This window comes from Culex pipiens, chromosome 3 (genome assembly GCF_016801865.2).
Source record: "Culex pipiens pallens isolate TS chromosome 3, TS_CPP_V2, whole genome shotgun sequence".
NCBI classification, from domain to species: domain Eukaryota; kingdom Metazoa; phylum Arthropoda; class Insecta; order Diptera; family Culicidae; genus Culex; species Culex pipiens.
In genome coordinates, this window is record NC_068939.1 from 152017878 (window position 1) to 152042074 (window position 24197).

Sequence of the window (24197 nt, forward strand, 5' to 3'; positions counted from 1 at the left end):
AGGAGGAGGAGGTTGTTGAGGTGTGCGATTGATGAGAGTGAGTTCGTTTGAGTGAGAGGTCGGAAGATGTTTGGTGGAGTATTGAGTGTTTTGAGGTTGATGAGTGTTGTTGTTGAGGAGTGTTGTTTGTGGAGGAGTCGTTGGAGATTGAGAAGTTGAGAGGAGGGATTTGAAGTGTGAGATTGAGATAGGGAGAGATGTTGAGATGTGAGTGAGTCTTGGCGATGATGAGGGTGTGAAGTTGAGTGAGTTGATGAGGAGGTGTGAGGTGAGTGGAAGGGTGAAGTGAGGAGAGTGTGTGAGATTGATGGAGGTGATGTTGAGGGAGAGTGTGATGAAGAGGGTTGTGGAGACTTGGAGAGGAGTGAGTGAGAAAAGGAGTGTTTGAGACGAGAGTGTTGAGTTGAGATGTGTGAGAAGTGCGAGTGGGTGAGAGATTGAGTGATTGTTTGTGAGTTTTGTGAGGAGGGAGATTTTGAGTGGGTATGTTGTGTGTTGAAGGAGTTTGAAGTGGGAGTGGAGATTTGTGTTGAGGATGTGAGTGAGGGGGATGTTTGTTTGTGAGTGATGTGTGATTGGGTGTGGTTTGGATTGAGTGTTGTGAGTTTGAGTGTGGAGGTGAGGTGGTGATGGAGGTGGTGGAGTTTGTGAGATTGAGATGAGGGAGATTGTGAGTGAGATGAGTGTGAGTGAGTGAGAGTTGAGATTGTGTGTTTGAGTGAGTTGTGAGTGTGAGTTGAGTTGTTGTGGAGATGGTGAGTTGAGTGTTGTGAGTGAGATGAGATGGGAGATTGGTGTGAGTGAGTGAGTGTGAGTTGAGTTGGTGAGTTGTGAGGTGTGTTGAGTGTTGTGAGTGTGAGTGAGTTGAGAGTGTTGAGTGAGTTGAGTGTGTGAGATTGTGTGTGAGATGTGAGTGAGTGAGTGAGTTGAGTGAGTTTGTGAGTGTGAGTGTGAGTGAGATTGTGTGAGATTGATGTTGTGAGATTGAGTGAGTGGAGTGAGTTGTTGTGATTGAGTGTGAGTGATGTGTGAGTGTGTTGAGTAGTGTGAGATGAGTGTTGAGATTGGGAGTTGAGTGTGTGTTGAGTTTGAGTGTGTTTGAGATTGTGAGTTGTGAGTGAGTGTTGAGTTGAGTGTGATGTGTGTGAGTTGGAGTGTGTGTTTGAGTTGTGTGTGAGTGAGATTTGAGATTTTGTGAGTGTGAGTGAGTGAGTGTGGTGAGTTGTGTGAGTGTTGAGTGTGAGTTTGTGGTGAGATGTTGGTGAGTGAGATGAGAGTTGAGTGAGATGTGAGTGAGATTGTGTGGTTGTGAGTGAGATGAGTGTGAGATTGTGAGTTGTGAGTGATGTGAGTGGTGAGTGGTTGTGATGTTGAGTTGAGATTGTTGAGTGAGTGTGTGTGATTGAGTGTGTTGAGTTGAGTGGTGAGATGTGTGAGAGTGTGTGTTGTAGATGAGTTGAGAGTGATGTGAGTGTGTGAGATTGTGATGTGAGATTGTTTGAGTGAGTGTGTGTGAGATGAGATGGATGTTGAGAGTGATTGGTGAGGTAGTTGAGTGTTGAGATGTGAGTGAGTGTGTGAGTGAGATTGGTGGAGATTGAGTGTGAGATGTTGTGTGTTGAGTGAGTGTGTTGAGTGAGTGTTGAGTGTGAGATTGAGTGTGAGATTGTGAGTTGTGTGAGTGAGTTGAGTGTGTGTTGAGAGATGTGAGTTGAGTGAGATTTGAGTTGTGAGTGGAGTGAGTTGTGTGTGAGTTGAGTGATGTGATGATTGTGTTGTGAGTTGTTGTTGAGTGTTGAGTGAGTGGTGAGTTTGGTTGAGTGAGTGTGAGTTGAGTTGGTGTGTGGATGAGTTGAGTTGTGGTGTGAGTGTAGTGGTTGTGTGAGATTGAGTTGTGTGAGTGTGTGAGTTGTGTTGAGATTGTGTTGTGTGAGTTGTGAGTTGGTTGTGTGTGAGTTGAGATGTGTTGTGTGAGTGTGTGAGTGGAGTTGTGTTGTGTGAGTTGATGATTGAGTTGAGTGAGTTGTTGAGTGTGAGTGAGATTGGTGTGAGTTGAGTTGAGTGTGGAGTTGTGTGAGTGTGAGTTGTTTGAGTGTGAGTGAGTTGTGAGTTGTGTGAGTGTGATGTGAGTTGAGATTGAGTGGTGAGTGAGATGTTGTGAGTTGAGATTGTGAGTTGTGAGTTGGATGGAGTGATGAGTGAGTTGTGTGTGAGTGTTGAGTTGAGTTGAGATTGAGTGTTGAGTGAGTGTGAGTTGTGAGTTTGAGTTGAGTGAGATGTTGAGTGAGTTGAGTGTGAGTGAGTTGGTGAGTGAGATTGAGTGTGTGAGATGAGTTGTTGAGTGTGTGTGTGAGATTTGTGATGAGTGTGAGTGTGATGAGTGAGTGATGTGAGTGAGTTGAGTTGTGTGTGAGTTGTGTGGTGATGTGAGTTGAGTGTTGATTGGAGTTTGAGATGAGTGAGTGAGTTGAGTGAGTTGTGTTGAGTGTGTTGTGAGTTGTGTGAGTTGAGATTGAGTGAGTTGTGTGAGTGTGAGATGAGTGAGTGTGAGGTTGAGTGTGTGAGTGTTGAGTGTGTGAGTGTGAGTTTGAGTGAGATGTTGAGATTTGTGAGTGTGAGATGTGAGTTGTGAGTTTGTGAGTTGATTGTGAGATTGATGTGAGTGAGATGTTGAGTGATGTTGAGTGTGAGATTGAGTTGAGTGAGTGTTGAGTTGAGTGTGTTGAGATGAGTGTTGTGAGTTGAGTTGAGATTGAGGTGAGATTTGAGTTTGAGTTGAGTTGTGTGAGTGAGTGTTGGTGAGTTGTGAGTGTTGAGTGAGTTGTTGAGTGAGTGTGAGTTGAGTGTGAGATTGTGAGTTTGTGAGTGTGTGAGTGAGTTGTTGAGTTGTGTGAGTGTGAGATTGTGAGTTGAGTGAGATTGAGTGAGATTGAGTTGAGTGAGATTGGTGTGTGTGAGTTTGAGTTTGAGGATGAGTTGAGTGAGTGAGATGTTTGAGTTGAGTGTGTGTGAGTTGAGATTTGAGTGATGAGTTGTGAGTTGTGTTGAGTGAGTTGTGTGAGTTGTGAGTGTGTTGAGTTGTGTGTGAGTGTGTGATGAGTTGAGATGAGTGAGTTGTGTTGTGAGTGAGATGTGAGATTGAGTTGTGAGTGAGTGAGTTGTGATGTTGTGTGAGTGTTTGAGTTGTGAGTGAGTTGTTGAGTTTGAGTGAGTTTGAGTGATTGAGTTGTTGAGTGTGATGTTGTGAGTTGTGTTGAGTTTTGAGTTTGAGATTGAGTTGAGTGTGAGTTGTGTTTGATGTTTGTGAGATGTGAGATTTGAGTGAGTTGTGTGAGTTGAGTTGAGTTGTTGAGTTGAGTGAGTGAGTGAGTGTGAGATTGAGTGTGAGTTTGTGTTGAGGTTGAGTTGTGTGAGTGATGTTGAGTTTGAGATGTTGTGTGAGTTGGTGATGAGTGTGTGAGATGTTGAGTGAGATTGTGAGTGTGAGTGTTGAGTGAGTTGAGATGTTGAGATTGAGTGTGAGTGAGTTGTTGAGTTGTGTGAGATTGAGTTGTGTGTGTGAGTTGTGAGTTGAGTTGAGTGAGATGTGTGTGTGAGTGAGTGAGTTGATTGAGATTGTGTGAGTTGAGTGATTGAGTGTTGAGATGAGTGAGTGAGTTGTGTTGAGTGAGATGTTGAGATGAGTGTGAGATTGAGTGTGAGTGAGTTGAGTGTGAGATTGTGAGATGTTTGAGTGAGTTGTGAGTGTGTGTGAGATTGAGTGAGTGTTGTGTGAGTGAGTGAGTGAGATGTTGAGTTGAGTGTGTGTGAGTTTGTGAGTGAGTGAGATGTGTTGAGTTGAGTGAGTTTGATGTGAGTTGAGTGAGTTTGTTGAGAGTGAGTTGTGAGTGTGAGAGTTGAGTGAGAGTTGAGTTTGAGATGGTTGAGTGATGAGTGAGATGTGTGAGTTTGAGTGGTGAGTGTTTGAGAGTGTTGAGTGAGATTGATTGAGTGAGATTGTGTGTTGATTGAGTGTGAGTGTGTGAGTTGTGTGTTGAGTTGAGTGGTGTGTGATGTTGAGTTGTGAGTGAGATTGATGTTGTGAGTGTGAGTGAGTGTGAGTGAGTTTTGTGAGTGTGTGTGAGATTGAGTGAGTTGTGTGTGAGATTGTGAGTTTGTGAGTGTTGATGTGTGAGTGTGAGTTGAGATTGTGTGTGAGTTGAGTTGTGAGATTGTTGTGAGTGAGTTGTGAGTTGAGTGAGATTGAGTTGTTGAGTGAGTTGAGATTGATGTTGAGTGTGTTGAGTTTGTTGTGAGTGTGAGTGAGTTGTGTGAGTGTGAGTTGAGTTGTGAGTGAGTTGAGTGTGAGTTGTGTTGAGTGAGTGAGTTGAGTTGAGTGAGTGTGAGTGGATTGTGTGTGAGTGAGTTGTGTGAGTTGTGTGAGTGTGTTGATGAGTTTGAGTGTGTGAGTTGTGTGAGATGTTTGAGATTGAGTTGTGAGTTGTGTGTTGAGATTGAGTGAGTTGTTGAGTTGGTGAGTTGAGTGAGTGAGTTTGAGTTGAGTGGTGTTGTGAGATGTGAGTGAGTTGAGTTGTTGAGTGTGAGTTGAGTGAGTTGTGTGAGTTTGAGTGAGTGTGAGATTGAGTTGTGAGTTGTTGTGAGTGTGTGAGTGAGTGGTTGAGATTGAGTTGAGTGAGTGTGTGAGTGAGTGAGTTGAGTGTTGAGTTGAGTGTGAGTGAGTTGTGTGAGTGTTGTGAGATTGAGTGAGATTGTGTGATGAGTTTGGTGTGTGTGAGTGTGATGAGATTGTGTGAGTTTGTGAGTGAGTTGTGAGTTTGATGTGAGTTGTGTGATGAGTGTTGAGTGAGTGAGTTTGTTGAGTTGTTGAGTGAGTTGAGTGAGTTGAGTGTGTGGTTTTGTGTGAGTTTGAGTTGTGTGTGAGTTGAGTGAGTTGAGTTGAGTGTGAGTTGTGTTTGAGTGATGTGAGTTTGAGTGAGTTGATGAGTGAGTTGGTTGAGTGTGAGTGTTGTGTGAGTTGAGTTTGAGATGTTGAGTTGTTGAGTGAGTGGTTGAGTGTTGTGAGTTTGAGTGAGATTTGAGTGTGAGTGAGTGAGTTGTGTGAGTTGTTGAGTGAGTTGAGTTGAGTTGAGTGAGATTGTGTGAGTTGAGTGAGTGAGATTGTGAGTTGAGTGTGAGTTGAGTGAGTGTGTTGTGGAGTTTGTGTTGAGTTGATGAGTTGAGTTGTTGTGTGAGTTGAGATTGTGTGAGTGTTGAGTTGAGTGTGTTGATTGAGTGGAGTGAGTTGAGTGTTGAGTGGTTTGAGATGTTGAGTTGTGTTGAGATTGTGTGAGTTGAGTTTGAGTTGTGAGTGAGTGTGATGTGAGTGTGATGTGAGTGTGATGAGTTGAGTTGAGTGTGTTGAGTGAGTTGAGTGTGAGATTGTGTTGTGAGTTGAGTGAGTTGTGAGTGTGAGTGTTGAGTGAGTGAGTGTGTGAGTGAGTGAGTGTTGAGTTGTTGAGTGAGTTTGTTGAGTGAGTTGAGTGAGTTGTTGAGTTGTGATGTGTTGAGTTGAGTTGTGAGTGTGAGTTTGTGTGTGTTGATGTGTGAGTTGAGTTGATTGAGTTGAGTGAGTTGAGTTGAGTGTGTGAGTGTGAGTTTGAGTTGAGTGAGATTGTTGAGTGTGAGTGTTGAGTGAGTGTGTGTGAGTGAGTGAGATTGAGTTGAGTGTGAGTGAGTTTGAGATTGAGTGTGAGTTGAGTGTTGAGATTGAGTGTTGTGAGTGAGTTGTGAGATGAGTGTGAGTGAGTTGAGTGAGATGAGTGAGTTGTTGTTGAGTTGTGTGTTGAGTTTGAGTTGAGTTGAGTGTGAGATTGAGTGTTTGAGTGAGATGTTGTGAGTGTGAGTGTGAGTGTTGAGATTGAGTTGAGTTGAGTTGAGTTGAGTTGTGAGTTGAGTTGAGTTGAGTTGTGAGTTGAGTTGAGTTGAGTTGAGTTGAGTTGAGTTGTGAGTTGAGTTGAGTTGAGTTGAGTTGAGTTGAGTTGAGTTGAGTTGAGTTGAGTTGAGTTGAGTTGAGTTGAGTTGATTGTTGTTGAGATGATGTGAGTTGTGTGAGTTGAGTTGTGAGTGTGAGTTGAGATTGTTGAGTGTGAGTGAGTTGGTGAGTTGAGTTGAGTTGATGTGAGTGAGTTGTGTGAGTTGTGAGATGAGTGAGTTGGTTGAGTTGAGTTGTGTGAGTGAGTTGAGATTGATGAGTGTGAGTGAGTTGTGAGTGTGAGAGTTTGGAGATGTTTGAGTTGTGTTGTGAGATTGATGTTGTGTGAGTTGTGTGAGTGAGTGTTGAGTTGAGATGTGAGTGAGTTGTGTTTTGAGTGTGTGTTGAGTGTGTGAGTGTGAGTGTGAGTTGTGTGAGTTGAGTGTGTTGTGTGAGTGGTTGAGTGAGTGTGTGTGAGTTGAGATTGAGTGAGTGAGTGATTGAGATGTGTGTGAGTTGAGTGTGAGTTTGAGTTGAGTGAGTTGAGATTGTGATGTGTGAGTTGAGTGAGTGAGTTGTGAGTGTGAGATTGTGAGTGTTGAGTGTGTGTGAGTGTGAGTGTGTTGAGTGTGAGTTGTGTGAGTGAGATTGTGAGTTGTGTGAGTTGAGTTGAGTGTGAGATTGTTGAGTGTGTGAGATGTGAGTTGAGTGAGATTTGGAGTGTGTTGTGAGTGTGGTGAGTTGAGTTGAGTTGAGTTGAGTTGAGTTGTGAGTGTGTTGAGATTTGAGTGAGATGTGAGTTTGTTTGAGTGTGAGTGAGTTGAGTGTTGAGTTGTTGAGATGTTGTGAGTGATGTGAGTTGTTGAGTGTGAGTGTGAGATTGTGTTGTGAGATTGAGTGTTGTGTTGAGATGTGAGTTGATTGAGTGAGATGGTGAGGTTGTGTGTTGATGAGTGAGTGTTGATGTTGAGTGAGATTGAGTGTTGTGAGTGTGAGTTGAGTGGTGAGTTGTGTGAGATTGAGTGAGTTTGAGATTTGTGAGTGTTGAGTGAGATTGTGTTGAGTTGTGGTGAGTTGAGTGTGATTTTGAGTTGTGTGAGATTGAGTTGAGTGAGTTGATTGTGAGTGAGTGAGTTGTGAGTTGTGAGATGTGTGAGTGATTGAGTTGTGAGTGTGTGAGTTGTTGTGAGTGAGATGAGTTGAGTGAGTGAGTTGATGAGTTGTGAGTGTTGAGTTGTGAGTTGAGTGAGTTGTGTGAGTTTGAGTGATGAGATGTGAGATGAGTTGTGAGTTGAGTTGAGATGAGTTGGTGAGTGAGTGTGAGATTGTGAGTTGAGTGTTGATGAGTTGTGATGAGTTGTGTTGAGTGTGATGAGTGTGAGATGTTGAGATTGAGTGAGATGAGTTGAGTTTGATGATTGAGTGAGTTGTTGAGTTGAGTGTGAGTGAGTTGTGTGAGTTGAGTGAGTTGAGATTGTTGAGTTGAGATTGAGTGTGAGTGTTGAGTGAGTTGTGTGTTGAGATTGAGTGTGAGTGAGTTGAGTGTGAGTTGTGTGAGTGATGTGATGAGTTGTGTGTGAGTGTGAGTTGAGTTTGTTGAGAGTGAGTTTGAGTTTGAGTGTGAGTTGAGTTGAGAGTGAGTGTGTGTGATGAGTGTGAGATTGTGAGATGTGTGTGAGTTGTGTGTGAGTGTTGTGATGTTGTGAGTTGAGTTGAGTTGAGATGTGAGTGTGAGTGTGAGTTGTGTTGAGATTGTGTGAGTGAGTTGATGAGTGTGATTGTGAGTGAGAGTGAGTTGTGTGAGATTGTGTGTGAGTGTTGAGTGAGTTGAGTTGTTGTGAGTTTGAGATGTTGAGTTGAGTTGAGTGTTGAGTGAGATTGTGAGATGTTGTGAGTGTGAGTTTGATGAGTGTGAGTGTTGAGTGTGTGTGTGAGATTTGAGGAGTTGAGTGAGTTGAGTTTGAGTGATGAGATTGTGTTGTTGAGTGAGATTGAGTGAGTGTTGAGTTTGAGTGTGAGATTGATGTTGAGTGGTGATGAGATGAGTTGTGAGTGTGTTGTGAGTGTGTGAGATGAGTTGAGTTTTGAGTGAGTGAGTGAGATGTAGTGAGTTGAGTTGAGTGTGTGAGTGTTGTGAGTTGGTGTGAGTGAGTTTGAGTGAGTGTTGAGTGAGTTGTGTGTGTGTGAGTGAGTTGAGATGAGTTGAGTGAGTGTGTGTTGAGTGAGATGTTTGTTGAGTGATGAGTTTGAGTTGAGTTGAGTTGAGTGAGTGAGTTTGAGTGAGTTGAGTGAGTTGAGTGTGTGAGTGAGTGTGGTGAGTTGTGTGAGGTTGAGTTGAGTGAGTGTGAGTGTGAGTTGAGTGTGATGAGTTGTGTGTGAGATTGTTGAGTGTGAGTGATGAGTTGAGTTGAGTTTGAGATTGTTGAGTGAGTGTGTGAGTGTGAGTTGAGTGTTGAGTGAGTTGAGATTGAGTGAGTTGAGTTTGAGTTTGAGTGAGTGTGAGTGAGTGAGTGTGTGAGTGTTGTGAGTTGTGTGAGTTTGTGAGTTGTGAGTGTGAGTGAGTTGTGAGTGTGTGATTGTGAGTGTGTGTGATGAGTTGAGTTGAGTGAGTTGAGATTGAGATTGAGTGTGTGATGTGAGATTGAGTGAGTGAGATGAGTTGAGTTTGATGAGTTTGATGTGATTGAGTGAGTTGAGTTGAGTGAGTTTGTGATGGTTGAGATTGAGTTTGAGTGAGTGAGTGATGAGATGTGAGTTGAGTGATGTGTTGAGTGTGAGTGTGAGATTGAGTTTGAGTTGAGTGAGTTGTGAGTTGTGAGTGATGTTGTGTGTGAGTTGAGTGAGTGAGTGTTGAGTTGAGTGTTGAGTGAGATTTGAGATTGAGTGAGTTGTTGTGAGTGAGTTGAGTGTTGAGTTGAGTGAGATTGTGGTTTGAGTTGAGTGGATGTGAGTGATGTGAGATGAGTGAGTTGTGTTGAGTGTGAGATTGAGATTTGTGAGTGAGTTGAGTGATGAGATTGAGTGTTGAGTTGAGTGTGAGTGTTGAGTGTGTGATGTTGAGTGAGATTGTGAGATTGTGAGTGTTTGAGTTGAGTGTGAGTTGAGTGAGTTGTGAGTTGAGATGTGTTGAGTGAGTTTGAGTTGAGTTGTTGTGAGTTGAGTTGTGAGTGAGTGAGATTGAGTTGAGTTGTTGAGATTGAGTGTGTGAGATGTTGTGTGAGTTGTGAGATGTTGGTTGATGAGATGTGTGATGAGTGAGTGTTGAGTGAGTGTGAGTTGAGATTTGTTGAGTTGAGTGAGTTGAGTTGAGTTGAGTGAGTGTTGAGATGTGAGATTGTGTTGAGTGTGAGTTTGAGTTGGTGTGAGTGTGAGTGATGAGTTGATGTGAGATTTGAGTTGAGTGTGTGATGAGATTGTGAGTTGTTGTTGAGTGAGATGATGTGAGTTGTGAGTTGTGTGAGTGAGTGAGTGTTGAGTTGAGTGTGTGAGATTGTTGTGAGTGTGTGATGAGTTTGAGTTGAGATGTGAGTTGAGTGTGAGTGTTGAGATTGAGTTGTGATGAGTTGTGTGAGATTGAGTGTGTGTGTGAGTGAGTTGAGTGAGATTGTTGAGTTGTGAGTGAGTGTGAGTTGTGAGATTGAGTGTTGTGAGTGAGTTGAGTTTGAGTGTGAGTGAGTGAGATTGAGTTGTGAGTTGTGTGTGAGTTGAGTTGTGAGTTGAGTGAGATTTGAGTGTGAGTGAGATTGAGTTGAGTGAGTTGAGATTGTTGAGTGAGATTGTTTGAGTGAGAGTGAGATTGTGGATGTGTTGTGTGAGTGTGTTGAGTGAGTTGTTGTGAGTGAGTTGAGATGTGAGTTTGAGTGTGAGTGAGTTGAGTGTGAGTTGTGAGTTGAGTGAGTTGTTGTGTTGTGAGTGAGTTTGAGATTGAGTGATGTGAGTTGAGTTGAGTTTGAGTGTGAGATTGAGATTGGAGTGAGTTGAGATGATTGTTGAGTTGTGTGAGATGAGTGTGTGAGTTGTGAGATTGAGTGGTGAGATTGTTGAGTTGTTGATGAGTGAGTTGAGTGAGTTGAGTGTGTGATTGATGTGAGTGAGTGTGAGTGAGTGTTGAGTGAGTGAGATTTGAGATTGAGTGAGTTTGAGTTGAGTGTGAGTTGAGTTGAGTGTGTGAGTTGTTGTGAGTGAGATTGTGAGTTGTGTTGAGTGAGTTGAGTGAGATTGTGAGTTGAGTTGAGTTGTGAGTTGAGTGAGATTGTGTTGAGTGTGTGTGTTGATGTTGAGTTGAGTTGAGTGTGAGTTGAGTGAGTGTGAGTGTTGTGAGTTGTGTGAGATTGAGTGTGAGATTGTTGTGAGTTGTTGAGTGTGTGATGAGTGTGTGAGTTGAGTTGTGAGTTGAGTGTGAGTGAGTTGTGTGAGATTGAGTTGAGTGTGTGAGTGAGTTGAGATTGAGTTTGATTGTGAGTTGAGTGAGATTTGTGAGTGAGTTGTGAGTTGAGTGAGTGAGATTTGAGTTGAGTTGTGTGTTGAGTGTTGAGTGAGTGAGTTGAGTTGTGATGAGATGTGTTGTGTTGAGATTTGAGATTGTTGAGATGATGATGAGTGAGTGAGTGTGAGATGAGTGTGAGTGAGATTGAGTTGAGTGTTGAGATTGTGAGTGAGTGGTGAGTTGAGTGAGTTGAGTTGAGTTGTTGATGTGATTGAGTTGAGTGTGAGATGTTGAGTTTGAGTGTGATGAGATTGTGAGTTGTGTTGTTGAGATTTGAGTGAGTGAGTGAGATTGTGAGTGTTGAGTTGAGATTGTGAGTGTGTGAGTGATTGAGTGAGTGAGTGTGAGTGTGTTGAGTTGAGATTTGAGATTGAGTGAGTTGAGTTGAGTGTTGTGAGTTGTGTGAGATTTGAGATGAGTTGAGTGAGTTGTGAGTTGAGTGAGTGTGTGAGTTTGAGTTGATGGTGTGAGTGAGTTTGTGATGAGTGTTGAGTTGAGTGAGTGAGTTGAGTGTTGAGATGTGAGTGTGTTGAGTGTGAGTGAGATTGTGTGAGTGTGAGTTGAGATGTTGAGTTGAGTGAGTGAGATTTGAGTGTTGTGATGGAGTGAGATTGAGATTGAGTGTTGTGAGATGATGTGTGAGATTGAGTGTTGTGTGAGTGAGTTGAGTGTGTTGATGAGTGTGAGTTGAGTTTGAGTTGTGTGAGTTGAGTGAGTTGTGATGATGAGTGTTGAGTTGAGTTGAGATGTGTGTGAGATTGGTGAGTGATGAGTTTGAGTTGATGAGTTTGTGATGTTGAGTTGATGAGTTGTGAGTGAGTGAGTGTGTTGAGTGAGATTGGTTGAGTGAGTGTGAGTGGAGTGAGTGTGAGTGAGTGTGTGAGATTGAGTGTGTTGAGTGAGTGAGATGTTGAGTGAGTTGAGTTGTGATGTGAGTGAGTGTGATTTGAGTTGAGTGTGAGAGTGTTGAGTGAGTGAGTGAGTTGAGTTGAGTGAGATGTTGAGTGAGTGTTGTGAGATGAGTGAGTGTTTGAGTGAGATTGAGTTTGTGAGTGAGATGATTGTTGAGATTGAGTTGAGTGAGTGTGAGTGAGATGTTGAGTGTTGAGATGTTGTGTGATGAGTGAGTTGTTGAGTGATGAGTGTGAGATTGTGTTGAGTGATGTGTGTGAGTGAGTGAGTGTTGATTGAGATTTGAGTGAGTTGTGAGATGTGAGTGTGAGATTTGAGTGTGAGTGTGAGTTGAGTTGATGAGTTGTGTGAGTGAGATTGAGTTGTGAGTGAGTGAGTGTGTGTGAGTTTGAGTTTGAGTGATGAGTGTTGTGAGTGTGAGTTTGGTGAGATGAGTGAGATGTGTTGAGTGAGATTTGAGTGAGTGAGTTGAGTGTGAGTGAGTTGGAGTTGAGTGAGATGTGAGTTTGAGTGAGTTGAGTGTGTTGAGTGAGTGAGATTTGATGTTGAGTTGAGATTGAGTTTGGTTGTAGTGTGAGTGAGTTGGTGTGAGTTGTGTTGTTGAGTGAGTGAGATTGTTGATGTGAGTTTGAGTTGAGTTGTGAGATTGAGTGTGAGTTGTTGTGTGAGTTGTGTGAGTTTGATGAGTGAGTGTGAGTGAGTGGATGAGTGATTGTGAGTGAGTTGAGTGAGTGAGTGATGAGTTGGTGAGTTTGTGAGATTGAGATTGAGTGTGTGTTGAGTGTGAGTGAGATTGTGTTGAGTTGAGTGTGAGATGAGTGATTGAGTGTGTGTGAGATGTTTGAGTTGAGTGATGTTGAGATGAGTTGAGATTGTGAGTTGAGTGTGAGTGTGTGAGTTGAGTGTGAGTGGAGTTGAGTGAGTGAGTGATGTTGAGTTGAGTGATGAGATGTGAGATGTTGAGTGAGTGATTGAGATTTGAGTGTTGTGAGATGTGAGTGTGTTGATTGTGTGAGTGATGAGTGAGTTGAGATGTGAGTGAGTGAGTTGTGATTGAGTGAGATTTGAGTGAGTGATTTGAGTTGTGAGTGTGAGTTGAGTGAGATGTTTGAGTGTGTGAGTGAGTGTTGTGAGTGAGATTGATTGTGAGATGTTGATGTGAGTGAGTGTGAGTGTTGAGTTGAGTTGGTTGAGTGAGTGTGAGTGAGTTGAGATTGAGTGTGAGTGTTTGTGAGTTGTGAGATTGAGTGAGTGTTGAGTGTGAGATTGTGTTTGTGAGTTGAGTGTGTGAGTGAGTGAGTGAGTGTGTTGAGATTGTTGAGTGAGATTTTGAGTGAGATGTTGAGTTGTTGAGTTGTGAGATGAGTGAGTGTTGAGTTGTGAGATTGAGTTGTGTGAGTTTGATGAGTGTGATGTGAGTTGAGTTGAGTGAGTTGAGTTGTTGAGTGAGTTGTGTGAGTTGATTGTGAGTGAGTTTGTGTGAGTGTGAGATGTTGAGTGTGATGAGTGAGTTGAGATTGTGTGAGTTTGTGTGATGAGTGTGTGAGTTGAGTGTGAGATGGTGAGTGAGTGAGTTGTGTGAGTGAGTTGAGTGTGAGTTTGAGATGTTGAGATGTGAGTGTGAGTGAGTTGAGTGAGTGTTGAGATGAGTTTGAGTGTGAGTTGAGATTGAGATGTTGAGTTGAGTGATGAGAGTGAGATTGAGTTGAGATGTTGTGTGAGTTTGTGTGAGATGTGAGTGAGATGTGAGTTGAGATGTTGTTGAGTTGTGTGAGTTGTGAGATGTTGAGATGAGTGGTGAGTTGAGTTGTGAGTGTGAGATGTGAGTGTTGAGTGAGTGATTGAGTGAGTGAGTGGTTGTGAGATTGAGTGTGAGTTTGTGAGAGTGAGTTGTGAGTGAGTTGTTGTGAGATGTGTGAGTGAGTGTTGAGTGAGTTGGAGTTGAGTTGTGTTGAGTTGTGTGAGATGATGAGTTTGAGTGAGTGTGTTGTGAGATTGAGTGTGAGTTGAGTGTTGAGTGAGTTGAGATTGTGAGTGAGTTGAGTGTGAGTGTTGTGAGAGTGAGTGTGAGATTGTGTGAGTGAGTTGTGTTGAGAGTGATGAGTTGAGATTGTGAGTGAGTGAGTGTGAGTTGAGTGTGAGTTGAGTTTGTGAGATGTTGTGAGTTGATGTGAGTGTTGATGAGTTGAGTGATGTGATGTGTGTGAGTTGAGATTGAGTGTGAGTTGTGAGTGAGTTGTTGAGTGAGTGAGTGAGTGATGTTGTGAGTGTGTGAGATTGAGATGTTTGAGTGTGTGAGTTGTGTGTGAGATTGTGAGTGATTGAGTGTGAGATTTGAGTTGTGAGTTGAGATTGAGTGATGAGTGTTGTGAGTGTTGAGTTGAGTGAGTTGAGATGAGTTGTGAGATGAGTGTGAGTGTGAGTGTGATGAGTGTTGAGTGTGAGTGAGATTTGAGTTGAGATTGAGTTGTGTGAGATGTGAGTTGTGAGTTGAGTTGAGTGTGATGTGAGATTGAGTTGTGAGTGAGTGAGTTGAGATTGTTGAGTGTGAGAGTGAGTTGTGAGAGTTTGAGTGAGTGTTGAGTGTTGAGTGTGTGAGTGTGTGAGATTGAGTTGAGTGTTGAGTGAGTGAGTTGAGTGTGATTGAGTGAGATTGAGTTGATGTGAGTGTTGAGTGAGATTTGAGAGTGAGTGAGTGAGATTTGTGAGATTGTGTGAGATGATGTGAGTTGAGTGAGTGAGATGTGAGATTGAGTTTGAGTGAGTGTTGGTGAGTGTGTGAGTTGAGTGAGTTGAGTTTTGATGAGATTGAGTGTGAGTTGTTGAGTGATGAGTGAGATTGAGTGTGATTGTGAGTGAGTTGTGAGTGTGTGAGTTGAGTGAGTGTGTTGAGTGTGAGTTGTTGAGATTGAGTGTTGTGTTGAGTGAGTGTGAGTGATGAGTGAGTGTGTGAGTTGTTGTGTTGAGTTGAGTTTGAGTTGTGAGATGAGTGTGAGATTGAGAGTGATGTGAGTGAGTTGAGTGATGAGATTGAGTGTGAGTTGTGAGATTGAGATGTTGAGTGAGTTGAGTGAGTTTGTGAGATTGTGATGTGAGTTGAGTGTGAGTGTGAGATTGTGAGATGTGAGTGAGTTTGAGTGAGTTGAGTGTGAGTTGAGTTTGAGATTGTGTTGAGTGAGTGAGTGTTGAGTGTGTGTGAGTGAGATTTGAGTGTTTGATGAGTTTGAGTTGTGATTGTGTGAGTGAGTGTTGTGAGTTGAGATTGTGTGTGAGTGTGAGTGTGAGATTGGTGAGTTTGAGTGGTTGAGATGAGTGAGTGTGAGATGTTTGAGTTGTTGATGTGTGAGTTGAGTTGAGATGTGTGTGAGTTGAGATGTTGAGTTGAGATTGAGATTGAGTGGATGAGTTGAGTGAGTTTTGAGTGAGTGAGTGTGAGATGTGTGAGTGAGTGTGTGAGTGTGTGAGATTGAGTTTGAGTGATGATTGAGTGTGTGAGTTGAGTGAGTTTGGTGAGTGAGTGAGTGTGAGTTGAGTTTGAGTGTGTGAGATTGTGTGAGTGTGAGATTGTGAGTTGTGTTGAGTGTGAGTTGTGAGTGTGAGTTGTGTTGTGAGTGTGAGATGTTGAGGATTGAGTGAGATGTTGAGATTGAGTTGAGTTGAGTGTGAGTGTTGTTGAGTGAGTTTGAGATTGAGTGTTGATGTTGAGTGAGATTGAGTTGTGAGATGTTGAGTTGAGATTGAGTGAGTTGTGTGAGTGATGATGAGTTGGAGTGATGAGTTGTTGAGTGAGTGTGTGAGTTGAGTGTGAGTGTGAGATGTGAGTTGTGTGAGTGTTGAGATTGTGAGTGAGTGAGTGTGAGTTGTGAGATTGAGTTGAGTGTGAGTGTGAGTGAGTTGAGATTTGAGTGAGTTGAGTGTTGAGATTGTTGTGAGATTGAGTGATTGAGTTGAGATGTTGTGAGATGTGAGTGAGTTGTTGAGTTGAGTTGTGTGTGTGAGTGAGATTGTGAGATTGAGTTGGTGTGAGTGAGTTGAGATGTGAGTGTGTTGAGTTGTTGTGTGAGTGAGTGAGATTTGAGTGTTGAGTTGAGATAGTTGAGTGAGTTGATGAGATTTGAGTGTTGTGGAGTGAGTGAGTGAGATTTGAGTTGTTGTTGAGTGTGAGTGAGTGAGTGAGTTGAGTGTGTGTGAGATTGTGAGTTGAGTTGTGTGAGTGTGAGTGTTGAGTTGAGTGAGTTGAGTGTGTGTGAGTGAGTTGATTGAGTTGTGAGTGAGATTGTTGTGAGTTGTGTGAGTGTTGAGTGATGAGTTGAGTGTGAGATGATGAGTGTTGTGAGATTGAGTTTGAGTGAGTGAGTGAGTTGAGATTTGAGTGAGTTGAGATTGAGTTGAGTGTGTGAGTGAGTGTTGAGATTTGAGTGGTGATGAGTGAGTGAGTTGTGAGTGAGATTGAGTGAGTTGGATTTGTTGAGTGAGATGAGTTGAGTGAGTGAGTTGAGTTGATGTGTGAGTGAGTGAGTTGTGAGTTGAGTTGAGTGTTGTGAGTTGAGTTGAGTGAGTTGAGTGAGATTGAGTTGAGTTGTGAGTTGAGTGAGATGTGAGTGTGTGAGTGTGAGTGAGTTGAGTGAGTTGAGTGAGTGAGTTGTTGTGAGTGAGTGAGTTGAGTGTGATGTTGAGTTGTGAGTGTTGAGTGTGAGTTGAGTGTGTGATTGTGAGTGATGAGTGAGTGAGATGTGATGAGTGTTGAGTTGAGTGTGAGTGATTGAGTGAGTGAGTGTGAGATTGTTGAGTGAGTTGAGTGAGATTGAGTTGTGAGTGTGGTTTGTGAGTTGATGAGTGAGTTGAGTGTGAGATTGAGTGAGTGTTGTTGAGTTGAGATTTGAGTTGAGATTGAGTGTGTGTGAGTGTGAGTTGAGTGTGAGATTGTGTGTTGATTGTGAGTGTGAGTGTGAGTGATGAGTGAGATGTGTGAGTGAGTTGAGTTGAGTGAGTGTTGAGTGAGTTTGAGTGTGTGAGTGAGTTGTTGAGATGTGTGAGTGTTGAGTGTGAGTTGTGAGTGAGTGTGTTGAGATTGAGTGTTGAGTTGAGTGAGTGTGAGTGTGTGTGAGTTGTTGTGAGTTGAGTTGATGTTGAGATGTTGAGTGAGTTGAGTGTTGAGATTGAGTTGAGATGTTGAGTTGAGTGTGTGAGTGAGTTGAGTTGTGTGTGAGATGTGAGTGTGAGTTGAGTGAGTTGAGTTGAGTTGTGTGAGATTTGATTGAGTGTTGAGATGTGAGTTGAGTTGTGAGATTGTTGATTGAGTTGAGTTGAGTGAGTTGTGTGAGTGTTGAGTGAGTGAGTGAGTGTGAGATGTGTGTTGAGTTGAGTGAGTGTGTGAGTTGTGAGTGAGATTGTGTGTGAGTTGTGTGAGTTGAGTGTGTTGAGTGTGAGATGTTGTGAGTGTGTTGAGTTGAGTGTGTGAGTGAGTTTGAGTGTGAGTGTGAGTGAGTTGAGATGAGTTGAGTGTGAGATGTGTTGTGAGATTGTGAGTGTGAGTGAGTTGTGAGTTGAGTTGAGAGTTGGTGAGTGAGTTGAGTGTTGTGTGTGAGTGTGATGAGATGTGTGAGATTGAGTTTGTGAGTTGAGTTGTGAGTGTGTGAGTGATGTGAGTTGATGTGAGTGTGTTGAGGTGAGATGTGAGTGTTGTGAGATGTTGTGAGTTGAGATGTGAGTGTTGAGTGTGTTGAGTGTTGAGTTGAGTGAGTTGAGTTGTGAGATGTTGTGAGTGAGTTGATGTGAGTTTTGAGTGAGATTGTGAGTGATTGTGAGTTGAGTTGTGAGTGATTGAGTTGAGATGAGTGAGTGTGAGTGAGTGTGGTGTGAGTTGAGTGTGAGTGTGAGTTGTTGATGTGAGTTTGGTTGAGTGAGTTGAGTGTGTGAGATTGAGTGAGTGTGTTGTGTGAGTTGTGTGAGTTGAGTGTGAGTTGTGAGTTGAGATTGAGTGTGATGTGAGATGTGAGTTGAGTGAGTTGTGAGTGGAGATTGAGTTGTTGAGAGTTTGTTGAGTGTGAGTGAGTTGTGTGAGTGTGAGTGAGTTTTGTGTGAGTGAGATTGTGTGAGTGAGTTGTGAGTGTTTGAGTGTGATTGGATGAGTTGTTGAGTGAGTTGATTGTGAGATTGAGAGTGAGTGTGAGATGTTGAGTGTGTGAGTGTGAGTGAGTTTGAGATTGTTGAGTGTGAGTTGTGAGTTGTGTGAGAGTTGAGTGGATTGAGTGAGTTGAGTTTGTGTGAGTTGAGTGTGTTTGAGTGTGTGAGTTGAGATGAGATGTTGTGAGTGAGTGTGAGTTGTGAGTTGAGTGTGAGATTGAGTGTGTGAGTGTTGAGTGAGTGTGTGAGATGTGAGATGTGTTGTGAGTGTGAGTTGTTGAGATTGTGATGGTGATTGAGTGATGAGTGTGTGAGTGAGTTGTGTGGAGTTGAGTGAGTTTGAGTGAGTGAGGTGAGTTGAGTGTGAGTTGATGAGTTGTGAGTTGAGTGAGTTGTTGTGAGTGAGTGTTGTGTGAGTTGAGTTTGAGTTGATTGAGTTGAGTGTTGAGTGTGAGTGAGTTGTGAGTTGAGTGTTGAGTGAGATGTGAGTGAGTTGTGATGAGATTTGAGATTGAGTGAGTTGTGTGAGTGAGTGTTGAGTGTTGAGATTTGTGAGATTGAGTTGAGTGAGTGTGAGTTGGTTGAGTGAGTTTGAGTGAGTGAGATGTGAGTTTGTGAGTGTTGGTGAGTTTGTGTGTGAGTGTGTGGTTGAGTTGAGTGTGAGTTGAGATTGTTGAGATTTGTGTGAGATGTTGAGTTTGAGTGATGAGTGAGTGAGTGTGAGATGTGTTTGAGTTGAGTTGTGAGTTGAGTTGAGTGTGTGTGATTGATTGAGTTGTGTGTGTTGAGTGAGTGAGATGAGTGAGTTGTTGAGTTGTGTTGAGTTGTGAGTTGAGTGTGAGATTGAGTGAGTGTGAGTGAGATTGTGTGAGATTGAGTGTGTGTTGAGATGAGTGAGTTGTGAGTGATGTTGATTGAGTGTTGAGTTGAGTGATGTGAGTGTGAGTTGAGATTGAGTGTGAGTGTTGAGATTGTGTGAGTTGAGTGTTTGAGTGAGTGTGATGAGTTTGTTGAGAGTTGAGATGTTGAGTGTGAGATGTGAGGTGAGATTGTGTGAGTTGAGATTGTGTGTGTGTGAGATGTTGAGTTTGAGTGTGAGTGAGTGAGTTGAGTGTGAGTTGTGTGAGTGTGAGTGTGAGATGTTGTGTGTGTGAGTGAGATGTGGTGAGTTTTGATGTTGAGTGTGTGTGAGTTTGAGATGAGTGATGAGTGATTTGAGATGAGTGTGAGTGATGTGAGAGTTTGAGTGTGTGTGAGTGAGTTTGTGTTGAGATTGAGTGTGAGTGAGTTGAGTTTGAGTGTTGAGATTGAGTGAGTGTGTTGAGATGGTTGAGTGTGAGTGAGTTGAGTGTGAGTTTGAGTTGTGATGAGTGTGAGTGTGTGTTGAGTTGAGTGAGATGTTGTTGAGTGTGAGTGAGTTGATGTGAGATTGAGATTGAGATTGTGAGTGTGTGTTGAGTTGTTGTTGAGTGAGTTGTGAGTGTGAGTGAGTTGAGATTGAGTTTGATGAGTTTGATTTGTGAGTGAGTGTTGAGTGAGTGTGATGTGAGTTGTGATTGAGTTGAGTGTGATGTGTGAGATTGTTGAGTTGAGATTGTGAGTGTGAGTTGTGTGAGTGAGTTGTGAGTTGAGTGAGTTGAGTGAGATGTGAGTGTGTTGAGTTGTTGTGAGTTGTGTTGAGTGTGAGATGTTTGAGTGTGAGTGAGTGTTGTGAGTGTGTGAGTGTGAGATGAGTGAGTTGAGATGAGTGAGTTGAGTGAGATTTGTGAGTGTGAGTTGAGTTGAGTGTGTGTGATGGTGAGTTGAGTGTGTGTGAGTTGAGTTGAGGAGTGTTGTGAGTGTGAGTTGAGTGTGTTGTGAGTTGAGTGTGAGTGTGAGTTGTGAGTGAGATGTTGAGAGTTGGTGTGAGTTTGAGATGAGTGTGTGTGAGATGTTGATTGAGTTGAGTGAGTTGATTGAGTGTGTGAGTTTGAGTGAGTTGTGAGTGGTGATGTGAGATGTTGTGTGAGTGAGATTTGAGTGTGAGTTGAGATTGAGTTGTGTGAGTGAGTTTGAGTGAGATGTGTGTGAGTGAGATGAGTGTGAGTTGTGAGTTTGTGAGTGAGTGTGAGTTGGATGTGAGTGTGAGATTTGTGTGAGTGTGAGTGTGTTGAGTGTGAGATTGAGTGAGTTTGAGTTGAGTTGAGTGAGTTTGTGAGTGAGTTGAGATGTTGAGTTTGTGTGAGTTGTGAGTTGAGTGTGAGTGAGTTGTGAGTGATGTGAGTTGAGTTGTGAGTGAGTGAGTGAGATGTGAGTTGAGATGTGAGTGTGAGATTTGAGTTGTGAGATGTGTTGTGAGTTGTTGTGAGATGTGAGTTGAGTGTGAGTTTGAGATTGTGTGTGTTGAGTGTGAGTGTGTGAGTGAGATTGTGTGAGTTGTGAGATGAGTTGTGAGTTGTGAGTGTGAGTTGTGTGAGTTGAGATGTGTGTGTGAGTGAGTTGTGAGTTGAGTGTGAGTGAGTTGAGTGTGAGTTGAGTGAGTGTGAGTTGTGTGAGTTGAGTTGAGATGTGTTGAGTGTGAGTGAGATTGTGTTGAGTGTGAGTTGAGTTGAGTGAGTTGAGTGTTGAGTGAGTTTGAGTGAGTTTGTGAGTGAGATGTGTGAGTTGAGTTGTGATGTGTGAGTGATGTGAGTTGTGTTTGAGTTTGAGTGAGTGTGAGATTGAGTGTTGAGTGTGTGAGATGTGAGATTGTGTGAGTTGAGATTGTGAGTGAGATTGTTGAGTGGTTGTGAGATGTGTGTGATTGAGTGTTGAGTTTGAGTGTGATGTTGAGTTGAGTGTGAGATTTGTGAGATGAGTGAGTTGAGTTGAGTGTTGAGTGAGATTTGAGTGAGTGAGTTTGATTGAGTGTTGTGAGTGAGTTGTGTTGTGTGTGAGTTGATGTTGTGAGATGTGAGTTGTGTTGAGATTGAGTGTGAGTGAGTGTGTTGAGAGTTGTGGTGAGTGTGGTGATGAGTGAGTGAGTGTGATTGTGTGAGTGAGTGTGAGTTGTGAGATGTTGTGAGTTGAGTGAGATTGTGAGTGAGTTTGTGAGTTGTGGTGAGTGTGTTGTGTGAGTGAGTGTTGAGTGAGTTGTGAGATGATTGTGTGTTGTGTGAGATTGAGTGTTGAGTGAGTTTGAGTTGTGTGTGAGTGTGAGATGAGTAGTTGAGTGTGTGAGATTGTGAGTGTGAGTGAGTGTGTGAGATGTTTGAGTGTGAGTGAGATTGAGTGAGTTGTGTGTTGTGAGATGTGATTGTGAGTGGTTGAGTGTGAGTTGAGTTGAGTGTGTGAGTTGAGTGAGATTGTGTGAGTGAGATGTGAGATTGTGAGTGAGTGTTGAGTGTGAGTTTGAGATTGTGAGTGAGTGTTTGAGTGAGTGAGTGAGATGTGTTTGAGTGTGAGTGAGATTTGAGTGTGTGTGAGTGAGTGTGTGATTGTGAGTTTGAGATGAGTGAGTGTTGAGATTGAGTGAGTTGAGTTGTGTGAGTTGAGTTGAGATTGAGTGAGTTGAGTGTGAGTGAGATTGAGTGAGTGTTGTGTTGAGTGAGTTTGTGTGAGTTGAGTTTGAGTTGTGAGTGTGTTGAGTTGTGAGTGAGATGTTGAGTGAGTGAGTTTGAGTTGATGTGAGATGTGAGTGTTGTGTGTTGAGTTGAGTGGTTGTGAGTTTGAGTGAGTGAGTTGAGTGTGATGAGTGAGTTGAGATTGTTGAGTGTGAGATGTTGAGTGTGAGTTGAGTTGAGTTGAGTTGAGTTGAGTTGAGTGTGAGATTGTGAGTTGAGTGTTGATGAGTGTGAGTGAGTGTGTGAGTTGAGTGTGAGTGAGTTGTGAGTGAGTTGTGTGAGATGTGAGATGTGTTGTTGAGATGTTGAGTTGAGTTGTGAGTTGAGTGTGAGATGAGTTGAGTGAGTGAGATTGGTGAGTTGAGTTGAGTTGAGTGTGAGTTGAGTGAGTTGTGTGTTGAGTTGTGTGAGTGAGTGTGAGTGTGTGAGATTGAGGATGTTGAGATTTGAGTTGAGTTGAGTTGGTGAGTGAGTGAGTTGAGTTGAGTGAGTTGAGTGTGTTGAGTTGAGTGTGTGAGTTGATTGAGTGAGTGGAGTTGATGAGTTGATGTAGTGTGTGTGAGTGTGAGTTGAGTGAGTGAGTTGAGTTGTGAGTTGTGAGTGATTGAGTGAGTGTGTGAGTTGTTGTGATTGTGTGTGAGTGAGATTGAGTTGAGTGAGTTGAGTGTGAGTTGAGTGAGATGTGTGAGTGAGATTGAGTAGTGAGTGTGAGTTGAGTGAGTTGAGATGTTGAGTGAGTTGTGTGAGTTTGTGTGTGAGTGATGTTGAGATGAGTGATGGTGAGTTGTTGTTGAGTGAGTGAGTTGAGTGTGAGTTGATGAGTTGTGAGTTGAGATTGTGTGAGATGATGAGTGTGAGATGAGTGTGAGTTGATGTGAGATTGAGATGTTGAGTGAGTGTTGAGATGAGTGTGAGTGTTTGAGATTGAGTTGTGTGAGTGAGTGTGAGTTTGAGTTGAGTTGAGTGTTGTGAGTGTGATTGGTGAGTGAGTTGAGTTGAGTTGAGTTGTGTGAGATTGAGTGTGTGAGATGAGTTTGAGTTGAGTTTGAGTGATTGAGTTGAGATTGAGTTGTTGTGAGTTGAGAGTGAGTTGATGAGTTGAGTTGAGTTGAGTGAGATGTGAGATTGAGTGTGAGTGAGTTGTGAGATGTTGAGTGTGAGTGTGTGAGTGTTGAGTTGAGTGTGTGAGTGAGTTGATGAGTTGTGAGTTGAGTTGTGAGTGAGTTGTGAGTTTGAGATTGAGATGAGTTGTGTGAGTGTGTGAGTTGAGTGTGTTGAGATTGAGTGAGTTGAGTGAGTGTGAGTTGTTGAGTGAGAGTTTGAGTTGAGTGATGAGATTGAGTTTGAGTGTGTGAGTTTGTGTGAGTGAGATTGAGTGAGTGTTGAGTGAGATTGAGTTGTGAGTTGATTGAGTGAGTGTGAGTTGTGAGTTGTGAGATTGAGTTGAGTGAGATGTGAGTGAGTTGTGTGTGAGTGAGTTGTGAGATTGTGAGTGAGTTGTGAGTTGTGAGTTGTGTTGTGAGATGAGTGTTGTGAGTGAGTGAGTGAGATTGAGTGTGAGATTGAGTTGTGATGATGTTGAGTGAGATGTTGTTGTGGTTGAGTGAGTTGATTGAGTGTGAGTTGTGTGTGAGTTTGTTTGATGTGTGAGTGTTGTGAGATTGAGTGTGAGTGTGAGTGGTGTGAGTGAGTGAGTGAGATTGTGAGATTGAGTGAGATTGAGTGTGTGTGTTGTTTGAGATTGAGTGAGTTGAGTGAGATGTTTGAGTTGGAGATTGTGGTTGAGTGAGATTGAGTTTGAGTGTTGAGTGAGTGTGAGTGTTGTGAGTTGAGTTGTGTGAGTTGTGATGTGAGTTGAGTTGAGTGAGTGTGAGTGAGTGAGTTGTTGAGTGAGTTGAGATTGTGTTGAGATTGTTGTGAGATGTTGGTGAGTGAGTGAGTGAGTTGAGATGTGAGTTGAGTGAGTGAGTGTGTGAGTTGAGTGAGATGTTGAGTTGAGTTGAGTGGTGAGTGGAGTGAGTTGAGATGATGAGTGTGTGAGATTTGAGTTGTTGTGTGATGTGAGATGTGTTGAGTGAGTTGAGTGAGTGTGAGTGTGATGAGTTGAGATGTGTGTGAGTGTTTGAGTGAGTGTGTGAGATTGAGTTGAGTTGTTGTGTGTGAGATGTGAGATGTTGTGTGAGTGTTGAGTGAGTTGTGAGTGTGAGTGTGTTGAGTGAGATGAGTTGAGATTTGAGTGTTGAGATGAGTGTGTGTGTGAGTGAGATTGAGTGAGATGAGTTGTTGAGATGTTGAGTGAGTTGAGTGTTGAGTTGAGTGAGTTGTGTGAGTTGAGTTGAGATGTTGAGTGGAGTGTGAGTGAGTTGTTGAGATTGAGTGAGTGAGTGAGTGAGTGAGTTGAGATTTGAGATGTTGAGTGTGTGAGATTTGAGTGAGATTGATTGTTTGAGTGAGTTGTGTGAGTGGTGTTGAGATTGTGAGTGAGTGATTGAGATGAGTGTGAGATGTGTGTTGAGATTTGTGAGTTGAGTGGAGTTGTGAGTGATTGATGAGTGAGATTTTGAGTGGTGTTGTGAGTGTGAGTGAGTGTGAGTGTGAGTTGTGAGTGTGTTGTGAGTGAGTGTGTTGGTGAGTTGTGAGTTGAGAGTTGAGTGTTGAGATTGTGAGTGTGTGAGTTTGAGTTGAGTTGTTGAGTGTGAGTTGTGAGTTGAGTTGGAGTGATGTGAGTTTGAGTTGTGTGAGATGTGAGTGAGTGAGATGAGTTGTGTGTGAGTTGAGTTGAGATTGATGAGTGTGTGAGTTGAGATTGAGTGTGAGTGAGTGAGATGTGAGTTGTTGAGTTGTGTGAGAGTGATGTTGTTGAGATTGTGAGTGATTGAGTGAGTTGGAGATGTGAGTTGAGTGTGAGTTGTGTGTGTGAGATGTGGTGAGTTGAGATTGAGTGTGAGTTGATGAGTGTGTGTGAGTTTGAGTTGTGAGTTGTGTGAGTGAGTGAGTTTGAGTGAGTGTGTGAGTTGAGATTGTGAGTGAGTGTTGAGTGTGAGTGTGAGTGTGAGATTGTTGATGTGAGTGTGAGATGTTGTGTTGTTGAGTTGAGTGAGATTGGATGTGAGTTGTTGTGAGATTGAGTTGATGATTGTGT

The 24197-nt window shown here is 42.8% G+C and overlaps 1 protein-coding gene across 1 annotated transcript; it reads right to left on the reverse strand.

The window, feature by feature from the left end:
* Positions 1-604: 604 nt before the first annotated feature.
* On the reverse strand, positions 605-24197 carry LOC128093404 (uncharacterized; the record flags this gene model as incomplete). Its single annotated transcript, XM_052710002.1, has 3 exons — positions 605-655; positions 15598-15660; positions 24126-24197. Coding segments are annotated over 3 exons (186 nt in total), but the record flags the coding sequence as incomplete, so codon positions are not given.